At 42.1% G+C, this 15059-nt stretch overlaps 1 protein-coding gene across 2 annotated transcripts in view; it reads left to right on the top strand.

Moving 5' to 3' along the window:
* OTUD6B (OTU deubiquitinase 6B) overlaps positions 1-15059 on the top strand; it is a 191912-nt gene that overhangs the window by 130226 nt on the left and 46627 nt on the right. For both annotated transcript variants that reach the window (XM_086965981.1, XM_086965982.1), the window contains one exon: positions 12611-12717. In XM_086965981.1, coding sequence (XP_086822107.1) covers positions 12611-12717 — 107 coding nt within the window. The remainder of the gene's footprint in view (positions 1-12610; positions 12718-15059) is intronic.

Raw genomic sequence — 15059 nt, 5'->3', positions numbered from 1 at the left:
CATTTCGTTACTGAACGCAGAACCCAAAATACTAGCTAAAGTACTTGCCAATAGACTAATCAAGGTAATAAGGGACTTGTACATCCTGATCAATCAGGGTTTATGCCGAGGAGGAACACTGCGCTAAATCTGCGCAGAGTGCACGGGATACTGGGCAGGTCACCGACCATACGTGAAGATGCAGTCATAGTCTCACTAGATACCACAATAGCATTTGATACACTCGAATGGCCCTATCTTTTTGCAGTACTTGCAAAATTGGGATTCGGCCCGGCTTTCAGTCGATGGGTGTGCCTACTGTACAGCGCCCCTATGGCCCAAGTAGTTGTAAACAATAAAAAATCTGATACATTTGTGCTTAACCGAGGGACCCGCCAAGGATGTCCCCTCTCCCCTTTATTTTTTAATGTCTGGCTACCCGACATTAAAAAATATTACTGGACGGCGCACCTTACGGCAATAAACCTATGGCCGCCCTGACGATCCGGGATTCAATATGGACTGTTGGCTCCTTCCGAAAGGGACCTACACCTGTGCATTATATTCCAAACCTGATAGATAACTACTTATTGGTCCTAACAACCACACAGTTAAAATATGGCACTCCGCAACAAAATCACTTGGCTGGAGCAATAGGTTGACCCTCGCCACTCCCCTATGGGACTCGCAAAAGCTAGGAGACTTGGGAAACTCCAAGGGCTTCGACAGGTGGGACCTGATTGGCATCTCTCACATCGGGGACCTGTGGAACACAGAGGGCGTTAAGTCCTTTGAGGCGCTCAAAAACCACAATTCCCTCTCGGATACAGAGCGTTTCCGATACTTCCAGGTCCGGGTCTCACTACAGACAGTGTTGCAAGATAACTCCTCTCCACCAGATAGCTCCCCACTAGAGGACAGACTATTAGATGGGCACCTACCCGAAAAGGCAATTTCCCTTACCTTTCGAAAACTCATTAACAATATGGATGACCCCCTACTGCCACTACGGGAGATATGGACTGGAGATGGCATTGAATTAGATGACGAAAGCAGGCAGACGACGGTCTCCTCCCCCAAAACAGTTGCGATCTCGGCACAGCTTTGCCTAGTGCAATTAAAGATCCTGCACAGAATTTACATGACCGGTCCCCAACTGGTAAACATGGGTGGGCTGACAGCCTCACAAGCACCCAAGGTTACTGATTGGGAAAAAGATCTTGATTGGTGTATGCTAAGGGAAAAAACTGTGTATGCGGCCCGGGGCTGTCCCCGGAAATGGTCCAAGATATGGGCCCCCTGAAATGCATACCGTGGTGACATCTGTACTCCTCCCTGCGACCTGGACAATGATGATCCCCCCCCCCCCCCCCCCCCCACCCCCTCCTCCTGATTTCCAATGTATTGTCCTGTTGTATGTATACATATACTTGATTTCGCTGTACCCTACTTATTGACCTTTGTGGCACTGTACCTGCTGTCGAGTCTGTTTGATAAAAAGATTTATAAAAAAAAAGAACATTCAGACACAAATAGTGACCTTTCATACGATAGATGGACAGTTTGGCTGCATGTCCTCAATTTTTCCAGTGACGGTTTGTAAATGATGCTAATGTGCTGGGGTGAGGGAGAGGGATTGGGATTACGTGATCATTAGGAAAAGGAAGGACTTTATTTGCTGCATGAATGTTTGTTGTAATCCTGTAACACTGAATATAAAGAAAGTTGACAACAACAAACATTGATTCCCTGTGCCATTCATGAAGGACTTCTAGCAGTACACATTGGTTGAATTAAGCGGTTTTCTGGCGGGGCTGATAATCACAAAGCCTGTGTTTGGAGAAATTACCATTTTGAAAAGCGCATACTTTTTGTGCTCTAATTGATCTGAAGCCATTGACAAACAGTGTACTGTCTATTTCCCAAATTGGGGCTCTTGGCAGGTACGATCCTAAAGCTTGAAACGAGATGTAAGCTCTTTAGGTAAGACGTGTTTGGTTCTGGCCTTGGTGATAGGGCTGCATTGCTTATCTGTATGGTCCAAGAGCCTTCTTGCCCCTAAGAGGACTGGAAAATCTCAATGTACCTACACTTTTGAGTACCGCTTGGGATAAACAATACTTCACATCCTTTGATGCGTACATCCTTCTAACTCGTTGCAGTTCAAAAGATACCACAGAGGGGCACCTTCAGAGTCACACCGCCTGGATCAGAGTATTCTCTGAGAGATTAGGCTCATATAGTCCTATCCACAAGGCAGTTAATGGGCCATTTCCAAACCCCACCTTTTAGAGGCAGTGTCCCTTCGAGTCCCACTGTCACTTGTTACTAGTCTTAACTAGACTGTTACACCTGCACCGAACATGATCAATAGTTCTTTACCCACACAGGGGGGGAAGACATTTTTTGAAAATTAAACTGTTGCATATGCTTTGGTAGTCCAACCTTCAAATTGTTATCCTGAGACGGAGAAGTAAAGCAGTATTTCAATGTGTTGTGGGCACTATGGCCTTGGATACTGCTTAACCAAACCTTCTGTGTATGTTTACTCTGTTACTGTTGATTGTACTGTAACCTTCAGTGCTTCTTCCTTCACAGCTCATCAGCATTTCTGGATCTCAGTGGGAATGTAAATGTTTTTCTTGTGCCACTTGGCCAGCGTTTTAGTTCAAAAGTTACAAATTGCAAAGTTTTGGCACTAGATCCTCCATTCTTATTGGATGACTTTTGTTTATTGTTTAATTTGTGTGTGAGTGATAGTTTCTATGTAATCAAGCTCTTTCTTGCTGAACCCTGGTCAGGGCATCCATTCTTTTACAGTCAAGGTACCCATAACTCGACAAAGAATGGTTTCTCTTTTTGATCTTTGACACCAGTATCATTCACCATTAGAGTACTACTTTTTCCAGTATTTTCTAGAGAAGTGAACCTTTGTGAAGTTTCCTTGCTCGCTATATAGCTGTAGAAAATATCCTTGAGCCAGTAATGTACTCTGCTATGTCAGGGTGGTTTCTAAATGACCTCTCTGCATCAAGGATACAATTTCTTTGCCTAGGTCAGAGCCTGTTCCAGATCCTGAAGGTGAACCCTTGCCAGATACTGATCCACAGTTAGCCTTTTGTGAGCAATAGTCTCCTTCGACACCAAAGACAGCAAAGGTAGAAGAGGACACCGATTAACATCGTAAGTAATCTCTTGTATCCTACAGATATATTTTATTCTGTAGTCAACAGATATGCAAACTTTAGATTTCCTTGCTCCATATATCACTCAGTTATCCCTAATTATAGTAACCTATTTGCTGGGTTACCTCGCATTGGTAATATATTTACAAATTGTATGGATTAGTCTATATCTCTATGTAGGATACCCTAGGACCTATTTCTAAAGCATTTGAAACTTTGTGTTACTATCAGTATGCAGCTCAAAAACTACTTGGTCTAGCAGGTCTAAGTAAAAAAGAATGACCAGCTTCTCTTCCTCCATCTGTTTAATGTACGTAAGCCGAAGTGTAAGAATGTCAATCTAAAATGTTTTACCAGAAATATATTGCTTTCCTAAAGACAGACCAGTGGAGTATCTGGTTACGTCATGTTGCTTTCTCCAAAATTAATGTCTGCCACCACATACATGTCGGACTCCTCTTTTGCCTCCCAGTGGAAATAAAGCACATTTGCTGTAATTATAAATAAACCAAGCCATTAAAGGCAATAATACAACTCAGACCTTAGAGAGCTCTGTGCAATATATAGTATGTACACCAAGTAACTGAGGAAAAATGTAGAAATGTTAAAGGTTTACTGAAAAGGATGATTTTGTGAGGTAACTATTAGCAATATTAAAACGGTGTTTCACTGTAAAACATTCTGATACTATATGGAATGAGGCTCTGATCAAGAGGCCAGCCAACTCGAGTCGCTCTGCTGTTCCTGAGATCAAGATGCTGGTCGTGTCTTTTCACTCAGACTCAGCAGGGCAACAGAGTAGCAATCCTTATTGCAGAGTAGTACAGCAGTGTTTTTGAGTCTTCCAGAGGCCCAGAACTGTACTAGAGAGTTGGGTCTGAGGGTCCATTATTTATACCTGGCTCCCACTTTGAAGTAGGTGAAGATTTTGGAGGGTTCCACCCCAAAGAGGTATTTGTAGTTTCCTACCTCCCTGCCCTGGTCCCGGCTTGTCTGGGGCAACAAAAGACTAGTGTTGAACAATTTGAGAGTGTGCTAAAGCAGAGCCTTTGTGATGTGCAAGTTAGGTAGGTGACAGCGTCTTCATCTCAGAGTCAGAGATGGCCCCACCTACTAACACCTTTTCCCCTCTGTCTCACTATCTGGAAGCAATACACAAAGCACAACTGCTAGCTATACCTAGTCATGTGACCCAGGAACAGGCTGGAGGCACCAACTGGGTAGGAGAAGAAAATGTAATCTTACTAGAAGTGGCATTTTTAGAATTGTGACTTAAAATCCGACTTTACCATTTAAGAGGATTTTTACGTAAGATTCTTTAGACAGCAAACCGCTCCCAATTGGAAATTGCAGCTTAATCAATTTAATAAGTTAACCAAATGTTATCCTACGGGAGAGGCAGGCATTGCAGTTGTGAAAAACGAATTTATTAATTTATCACTACCAGGACATGCACAAGTTAAAAGTACATGTCCAAGTTTTTAAATACACTGCATCCCACCCTATGTGCTATTAAGTGCCTACCCTAAGTGTAACTTATATGTATTAAAAATTAAGGTTTAAGCCTGGCAAAATAATGATTTTGTCAGGTCGAAATGGCAGTGTAAAAATGACATACATATGCTGCAATGGCAGGCCTGAGACTTTTTTAAAGGGCTGCTTATGTCTGAGGCACAGTCAGTGCTTCAGGCCTACATTTAGCATTTAATTTAAAGACCCTGGACATGTAGTAACCCTGTACTAGGGACGTACAAGTATTTATAGTAGAGAGCACAGGCACTTTAGCACTTGTTAGTAGTTGGAGAGTGCGCAGAGTCCTAAGGCTGGCAAAAATGAGATCAACAAAAACATAGCAGTAAGCAGAAGGTTTCGTGGAGGACCACCCTAAGGCTAAACTGTGGTTCAATAATACAAATGGTAAAGAGGCAAAAGAAAGTGTGGACCAAAAATCACTAAAGAATTCCAGTCTCCACACAATGAAGGAATCTACTCCATCTGACAGCTCCTCATAATACTGCTGTTCTCCTGATGAAGGATTCGGGAAAATCAACTGGTCAGATAAGTTGGGGGTTACATTTGATGTGCTTTCCCAAAATCATTGAGATATGGCAATCGCACATCTACAGTAGAAGAGTTAAACGAAGCGTGACGTTGTTTTGCTACACATGAGGGAATATTTTGATACATGTCAAATTAACACAATAACTGATGTTACCTATTTTGCCACTTGAAAGAGCAAGTAAAAGTAAGTCAAAAAATCTTTTTTTTGTTCGTTTTTCACAGAAAAATAGGAACTGCAAATGTGAATATAAGTAAAAATGCCCCAAAAGGTGGCAAAAGCATAGCACAGAAATCAAACCGGTTTAGTCCAGAAAAAAATCGACACAAATACAATTCAAAAAGTGAGGCAGATTGTCACAAATTTCATTCATGAAGTCTAACTTGAAAAGCATTGCAACCTTGTTGAAACTCCTAGAGAAGTCTGGAACCCTGAACAGCATATCCATTGTGCCTGTGGAATGGTGTAACAAGCTGAAGCATTTTTTTTCAGAAAAGTATTAAATAGAGACAAGTATTGACTTATTTCAGTTTCTTGCAATGTCTCATGAAAAGTTAATTGCTATTATCAAATCTTCCAATTAAACAAACTGAGGGTGATCTGTGTTCGCCTCTAGTGATAAAGGAATGTGATTAAGAACAGATGCAATGAGTACTCTTGTAATTGAGCATAGATCCAATGCTATTATTAGATTTCAACAAGCATACATCATCACATGCAGTTTCACCAGTGCTGGAAATTTATTGTGCCAAAGATGCTGCGCTTTATGGCGCTGAGATTTGAGGTTGAGCTGACCTCTATAGCTGAAAACTATTTTATTAGGAAGTTGCTTTCAGGTCCAACTATCTAACCCCTTACCCCACTATACTTTGATGTGGGATTGAAAAGAATGGCTGACTCAAGACCTGGCTATTCGAGCAGTAGCAGAACCCCCCCTCTTCCCCCCCCTCCTCCGTCCCCCCCTCCCCCCCGCCTTGAGACCCTCACGGGTGATTAGCGCGCTCTATAAATGCTCTTGATTGATTGATTGACTTGGCTGTATTAAAAATTCGAGTGTATTGGGTCAAATTTTGGATTACTCTGAGCTAGGAGATCATAAGGATTCACTTAGACTTATTAAAAGTTCCAGGAGCCAGGTCCCTTAAATTAGTTTGCGTATGGTTGGGGAAATTGGGTTTACAAAGTTATTGGGCTGAACCAACTGCACTTCGTAAAGCAGACCTCAATATTTTGAAAGCACACTATTGGGTTTACATCAACAATGGCAACATAACAAATAGCTCAAAAGGTTACCTGACCAATCTGTTTTACGATTTTAAGCCCTTTCCTGAGCAATTTTTTATTTGATATCTTCTCCTCTTGCCACGAGTCTGTACATATGTTTTTGCTATGGAACCCTACCACTAAGAATGTTTCCCCATAAATGGCGTCTGGAACACGTCTCCATTGCTTGTCCACCATGCGGCTATAGTGATGAGAATGAAATACACATCATGTTTTTTGCCCTGAATACCACATTTCTCGCCACAAACGGATTCGTCCAAATTGGCGTGATATAGGAACAAATAGACACCTAGTAGCTTTTAGGATCTTAATAAGCGATACTTCTCCAAAAATGTTATTTGCAGTAAGTAGGTTTTTACGGGCAATTTGGCACAAAAGGAACACAATTCTAAAAGCAGTCATTTAATGCTCGTGTCTATATTGTCAGTAATTTCTTTGTAATTTTTATTAACTTTTTAAAAGATTTTAGTATACATGTACGTCTTAACACTCTGAGATTTTATTGGATAATTGTCAATGTAAGTTTTCTTGTCCCTTGCGCACGACTGTTGGTTGTGTTTTGCACTGTCTCCTGCATGAAGGTATCTGCACTGATCTTCCTTGTACTGTATCTTCCAAAGTGCAGCTCCAAAATGTTCTAGGATACCGCTATTGATGTAATATATCGCTATGAATTGGAGGTGTGTCTTGTATAAATGTTATAATAGATAAGGATATCATTATTATTTTTACATATACTGCCTTTGGGTTAGGATGCAGGAAGTATGAATTGCTATTGTACATTTGATGTTTTTAATGTCTCATTTTTATGGTGTCTTTTTATTGTGTGTGTATACTTTGATGGTTTTTAACCGAATAAAGTATTCTATTATTATTAACAGATGCATTAATTGCAAATTTAGTAAAGGTAATATTTTGTGCCAGTTATGGGTCACTAGATACAAGCCATCTGTGATCTTTTTGTTGCGTTACAGCGACTCTCCTGAGTCAATTACTGTTGATGCAGATGCGAGAAAAAAAGTGCCACTTTTCAGTTTCATATGCTGTTACTAGTCAGAGGCCAGTTTTTACTAGGCTGTTTGAAAAACGCCTCATTGGATGTCCCATGTATAACACACTTCACAAAAGCTACCCAGTTATATTCATGCTGCTATATTTTTCGAAACCTTGGACTCCTGAACCGTCCTCTAGATGATGGGGATGTAGGGTACTGCTATGATATTTAAATAATTTCGTAGAGTTCATGTAGGCTAATGCAAGCTGACAAATATGCACCAGTCGTGTTATCATGGTGTGTAGTTTTCATAACTACTCTAAAGAGACACAGTTACTATTCAAGACCTCGACTAGGGTCAAGGTGAAAACACACCCATGAAGTACGTGCTTCGATTCTGAATCGGGTGCGTGAGTTAGCTAAGCTTTAAGTATAATTAAAACAAAATTCCTACTGGATGCCTCTGTTATTTAATAAAAAAAGAAAAACAGATTCATATAAGCCCATATGATTAGCCAGGACAGGTGTGCCAATGCACGTAAAAGGTAACATCACAAGGATGTTACTCTTTTATGCTACTATTGCCGTGTATTCACATTAGAATACTTTCATAAGCTCCTCATGCTCCAAAAAAAGCTTGCATTGTATACGTCATGATTGGGCCACAATGATGGGGCAATTATTAACTCGAAATTTGACTATTGCAATGTCTTGTTTGTGGCGGCCAGTAATGAACATAGCAAACGTTTCTAGTCCTACAAAATAATACATAGGTTTTCCTATTTTCAGTTTCTATTTGTTGCGAAGTCTGAGGTGCTTTCAAAAATTTTAAAAAAACAGTTGTACTCCATTTTTTTTGTGCTCTGTAAAACGGCACAGTGCTTGTGCTTTTCTAGTGCTTAAATTATTTTGATTTTATTTCCTTCCTTCCCCTGTTCATTCCTTTTGTCAGTTCTGAAATCCTTCAATCGTGCTATCCATGTATCCATGTATGTGCCTTTTTAAGTAGTGTTTCTTTATTTCGCTCTCCTTCATGCCTGTCTCATTTCCCAGTACTCAAGTCAAAACACCTCTTTTCAGAAGCCCCCCCTCCACCCCCCCCTCCTCCACCTGTGAGGGTCAGGCATGGCTGGAGATATGGTTGCACCATTAATATTTGATTGCAGCTGATAAAATGTTACTGGTGGGCATTTAATGAACCTTTCTGCTTCTCTGGGATTCAGAAAAATGTCAAAGATCGGATGAATTAAGATTGTCTACTTCGGGCGTAAAATATATATTGTGTGGGTGCTTAGTGATCTGTTAGTGCAAGCCAGTATAACACCGCCCTGTTTTTGTTTCTGGATACCAAGAAACTGGACTAATAAATAAATGTATTCTTACTGATCCTTTGGTGACAGCAAACTGTGCTGCCGTCTGCAGCATCCTTTGAATCCATTACTTGTAGAGTTCATACCAGAAGTTAAGTTTATTTTATATTTATGATCTGTGTCTTTGTGATTTTATATTGACGTGGCACATGCACAGATCTAGTGCATTTTCCATCTTTGGGGAAAGAAGCGCAGCCCAATATTTCCACTGAAAGCAGTCACTGTAGTTTGACTTGCTGCTAAACGTCAAGCTTTGTTTCAGCTCCAGACATTCAAGCTTCATTTTGACATGGAGGCAGTTGGAATGAATGTTGAACTTGGTAATCCTAGTGCTGGATCATGAACGCGTTCTTCGTCAGCTCTCTTGGTCAGTCGGGACCCTGCACCTGTTTTTATTGAAACACCTACTAGGAAACCGAGTAGTAGTTGCAACATATGCAGCACAGTTTCAGCAAAACAAGTGCCTTGATCCTTTCTTGCTGCTTTAGAAATACAATGGTCTTAAACCAATACTTTTCCTTCTACTGAATAAATCAATAAGTGGTCAATGTTATCACATAGTCGCGGGATACGTCTGTCAGATCAACCCTACACATTCAATGTATCAATTTCTACAAGAAACAAGCAACAGCAGTAATTTACAAAATCAGGGGCAATTTGATTCATTGCGCTTGCCACTATCTTTATATCAGAAATTTCTCAGGTTGCCCAAGGGGGGCGTGCAAGAAATAAAAGGTTGTCAAGTGCTCAGTGGGAAAATAGATAAAGACATAGATATATTCACATTATTATATACACCATAAATCGGTTGCTCTGTACACCGTCTGATAATAACCTGGCCTATGACCTAATTATTATACACATTTTTCATTAAATGGAGACATAGCTTCCCCAGAATTAATTGCACTTGAAAATGTGTTTCACAATCCAGGTATTAAGAAGGGTGGGAGGGAGCGTCGACGTTTCGACTCGTCTTATGGCCTGCAGGTAAGTTAGACCGTGGCCATGCGAGTCTTCATCAGGACTAATAAAACGGGCAACCCAAAGAGTAGTGTTGGCCCCTAAAAAGAGGATGAACCAAGTGAGATGTCTTCACCCTGTGTCCCAAGATTAGTATCAATTCCTTGTCCACGGGACGTGGATGGAGTAAGTCATTTTCACAATATCACAGGCTTATGTCTCTGCATGTTCAATTGTCCATGGTATTTACAAGTGGTCCCCAACTTTCAATGTTGAGTGTCCAAAAAAGTAAACAGCTAAGACCATTAGTTCCTGGTTGTTAGGGAATTGGCACAGCAGAATCAATCTGCCTTGTTTAAAGAGTTTGTCGTTCTGGGGCTACCCCATTTTTGATAATGGCGGCCTTGATCCTTTCTTGGCCTTTGCCTGAGCACTGGATGTGTTCATGATATGGCCCCTGTTTTGTTTTTTTTATGTGCCGTGGCTAGTGTATAAATGATTATAATGATGTCAAACTAAGAAACTGAGTACTGGGTTCAGTGCTTAACAGAAAGGCATTGATTTTGGAGGCATCTGTTTACATAGATTTTTGCTTGCCACAATCCTGATACCGGAGGTTCTCACACAGCAATGCTTTTTCCTGCTCTCTGTGTGAAAGGGTGACATGATGGTGCTCTTTACCCTGTCCTTATTCAGTTCAGAATGTAGCTGCAACCCTGATAGACACTTCACAGCTATGTGTAGTGAACAGTGAGCTGAAGCAATATGAGGTGAGACTTGCTCCCAACACGGGATTGGAAATGGGTTCTGAGTCCCTGTAGACTCTCTGTTTTTGTTGGCAGGAACATCCATCCCAGAATAGTACTTTGCGTTAAGGATGCACTTTTACTGCTTTGACACCAGGGGGCACCAAAGTAGTAAAAGTGCCGAAAAATCTGATGTTCTCCTGTTCCTACTAAATAATAAATATTCTCTTTGATGTTGTTTTATGGGTTATAATCTGTTTTAAATGCAAACCAGATATCCTAATAACACACTAAAAAAACCTTCCGTTTGCATCCGACTGAGTCTCATGGGGTTTTTCGAATTCTAAAGTGGTGATATTATGCTTGGGGATTCCTTATCCCCTAGAGTTGCAGTAATTCCAGGGTGTGGCATTACAGAACCATTAGAAATTGTGTTATGTTTATGCTGTGAGAGTTGTTTGTTTTCCTCCCATTTCCTGGCAAAATGGAGACGGGTGAAAAAACAAAATGTTCCTTCAAAATTGGTAATCCCAATTCAATTGGTAACTTTCATTTTGGTGATACTCCGAACCCAGAGGGTGTTATAATGATGGCCTAAAATGTGGGAAAAGGACGAAGAGGTAGATATGTCAGCCGAGCCACATCTTCCTCCACACAGTTCTCAAGGTACCTCTGACCACCCCAGACCTCTTCCATGACATTAGTGTTCCTCAAAATAGACGGATGAAGAACAAAGCCCTCTTTGCAAAATATTGCTTCAAAGCTTGAAGCGGCAAAGGATCCATGGAAGGGACTCCATGCTAGACTTTTCCACAACGTTTCTTTGTGCCTTTTACACATTTCACCTAATTTATTAGACTCTTAAGACATTCCATACATCCATTAATTTCACTGTGTTACAGCTTATCATGCGTTGCCTCACCAGTTCTGGCTCGCAGAAATTCTGTCCCTCTAATAAATGAGCCTTGTTGTTCCTCGGGATGATGTACGCTACCCACTGTTTCCCTTGAATAGCTCGACAGCCTGGTTCATGAAAAGTTGACATGTGCACATTTGTATATCTCCGATGATAACCTCATGAACGTTGTGTTGCTAGAATGCATTTAATCTGGAAGCAATACAAATTCAGCTGGTATAGGTTCTATTATTGGTCTATAATTCTTCTGAAAGTTTTTTTCTTAAAGGAGCCCAACATAGTTTTCCAGCTTAATTTCCTTTATTACATAAGCCCTTAAGGAAAGTGAAATCGAGGAAATAATACTTTCTGTTTATCATTCCGGCACCGTGCTCCTCAGCAGAGGAAACACTATGCAATTTTGATGTTTACAGATCTATGAAATAGTTCATTGAAAGAGTTTTTAAAGATGTGTTGCTCATCTGTTCATCAGTATTGTTGGACTTGTCCTAGGCAGTAAAAACAGCCTGAGCCACTAATACGAGGTAGATAGTCTCATGTATTCCAGAATCCATCTATTCCACCACCATAAACGCAGCATTGGTGGTCATCCAAAGACACACACTCATTGCACACAATTGTAAAGTAGTGACATGGACCACTCCTCTTGCAAGCTATGACCCAAGGAAGATGTCAAGTTGAAAGAGGCACCTATTAGCCAGGATATTCTGCACAGTTTACCATGCTTGGTTTACCCATACCATGTTCCTATCACAAGAAATTCGGTTAACCTCAAGTTGGAAGGGAGTTCTGCTGAATGACCAAGTAAGGTCATGTCAGTATGCCTAGTCTTTGCTGTCCCTCTCCTCCCCAAAATCCTCTCAGCCCCATATTCCCTTGGTGCACAAGCACTTGGAGTCACTCTTGGATGTCTAAAAAAAAGACTGGTACCATTTCTGGATGAATAGTTAGTTAATTTTCTTGTTTCGTGACTAAATGATTGCTTACATATTCAAAATCAGTGACTGGTCTTTCTTAAACTACAGTTCACCTGCTTCTCAGACTCTTTATTCATACTTGCTAACCAGCCCTTGAATAGTTCAGTAAGGTTTCTTCAAGTTGTGCCCTTTTCTTTCAGCTACGAGCTTTGTCACACATTTTGAAAACACCAATTGAAGTAGTGCAAGCAGATTCTGCTCCCATTATTGTTGGTGAAGAATTCTCTAGCGAGCCAATCATCCTTGTGTAAGTAATAGTATTCCCTTTTCAACTATGAATTTATAAATGCATTACCTCACCTGCTGACTGCTAAGTGTTGGGAAATAGCAACACCTTGTCGTGTTGTACGGCTTATACTTTCTCAGTAAAATTGTGTGTTTGTTGGACAACATGAACGCAAAACTGTGCAAGACTTTTTCTACATAAACCATAGGGATATGTTGGCCTTAGTCCTGATAGCTCACATTGCACCATCTGTACCCCTAACCTGACAGGGTAGCAGGTGGAATGTGCAACCTCAGAACATGACAACCCTGACTCCCCATGGAAATTGTGGTAACAGCTCTAGAACCTTTTTGTTTGTTAGCTCGTGCTTACCCACAGAGATGGACAAGAAATACACAATATGGTGTTTCAATATTTATTGACGCATTATGATTCCTGTGCAAATTATGTGAACTGCAATAATCAATAAAAGGAAACAGAATAAGATGATCACATTACAAGAATGGTGAAGAAGATAAACAATTCAACCATTCTGCTAATACAGAGAATATATGCTTGCTTATAAGTGCTATTATATTTTCTACTTCTACCTAGCACAACATATCCTAGTGTACCTAGAGTGGGTGAATCTCCCAGAATCACTATAGGGTGATCTAACTTGCTTGTTACCTGTGGGTAAGTGTCATCAGGGAGCACGTCTTGGTGGATAGCTGGGCTTTATCCCTCACAGGAGCTAAACAGGAATCAACTTGGCTGGAATTCCGGCATATTGCGACCTCACAGTGCCAGGTAAATGCTCCTCCAACCGAACAAAGGAGTGATGTTGTTTATATGATAAACATCACCCATGTTTCCATGCCGAAGTTTGTCAGGCTGTCATTATTGATCCTACCTGACAAAGCTGTTGCAGAGAGATCAATAATAAACATCATTTTGTGCAGTGAACTTTAGCTTTCATACTGAATGTTCAAAGCTCTGATAATGCACCTTGGAAGATGTGTAAATGTAAGCAAAGTTATTTCATGGAGCATTATCTGTGCAAGGAACACAAACAAAAGGTGTGTCAAGTGTCAACGTTCAAAAACGGATGTCCAGTTTTAACATGAACATGTAAAATGGTAGTGTTCCTGTCTCTGTGCGACCACATGACACCCACTCCTCGGATGTGATTCAACTAAAAAGCATCCTTAAAATGTATGCTAAAAATAGAGCCAATATAAAACCTAAAATCTTAAAGCATTGTGCTTCTTTAATAATAAAAGTATATAAAAAGCCAAACTACGGGAGGAGCCAAGATGGCGGACGGGACGGACGCTTGAGCTCCCGGCTCCGTGAACCGTCTGGCTTCCTTTGATAATCCTGATCAATTCTCCTGACCTGCGCCGCTCTACCGCCGCGGAATACCGGCACTGAAGCGACTGGCGTTCTCCTGACACCTTTACCGGCGGGTTTGGCAGCAGACTCGGTGTTTTCTTCGACCTCCGGCGCTTCCCCTGGTCCCTGTGTAGATGGCCGCCGATGGACGCCGAGGGATGTGGACGGGGAGATGAGCTGGAATACCGCTGATGATCGCGGGGGTGAAAGCGCTGACTGTGCGACCGGAGTCGGACCCTCACATCCGGGTTGGACTCCCCCTCGCGCTGACGGCGGCATGGACGACGCTGGAGCCCCCTAAGACTAGCTCTCCTCCGCCACCCTGAAGAGAAGCGGGCGGACTCCATTTTGATGCGTCTTCCCGCAGCGGACGGCCGGTCCTCACGGTAACCGTGGAGCGCTCTCACCCTGTGCTGTCTCCGAGTGGTGCACGGAACTCCCCCGGTGACTACACCCTTGCATCTCTGGCATACGTGGTCACTTCTGTCTCGCCACTAATTGCCTGCAGTGGTGATGAACATGGCGCCTGCTCTTCTTGCCGAGACGCTGGCTGACCCTGGATTTACAGTGCCTGCGCGCCCAGGTGCCCCTGAGCTGCTTGCCGTACCGATGGAGCAGCGGGATGGTGCGGACCGACGCTTGACACAGAGAGACCCGACCCGCGGGGATGTCTTGGCCGCCCTCGTGGCGTTAAAAGTGGCAATGCGGAGCACTGGCCGGGCGCTGGCCCGGAGACTCGATGAGGCACTGTCTGACACGGGACGATCCCGGCTGGAAGATCCCCCGCCGCCCATGTTTTCTCCTGGAGGGGAAACAATGTTGCAGAGCGAAGGGACGGCGGTGAGGCGTTCTCCTGGCTACACTGTAACGTGTCTACCCATCGACAAGGATACAGTTGCGGAGACACCCTTCGCTTTGAACGCTATAACTTTGCCTACGAGCTACCTATCGAGACCCAGCTTTTCACTTCCCTTGCCAGATGTTACCCT

This window comes from Lissotriton vulgaris, chromosome 4_1, assembly GCF_964263255.1.
Source record: "Lissotriton vulgaris chromosome 4_1, aLisVul1.2, whole genome shotgun sequence".
Classification (NCBI taxonomy): domain Eukaryota; kingdom Metazoa; phylum Chordata; class Amphibia; order Caudata; family Salamandridae; genus Lissotriton; species Lissotriton vulgaris.
Note: the sequence above shows the minus strand (reverse complement) of the source record. Positions and strands in the feature narration are given on the sequence as shown.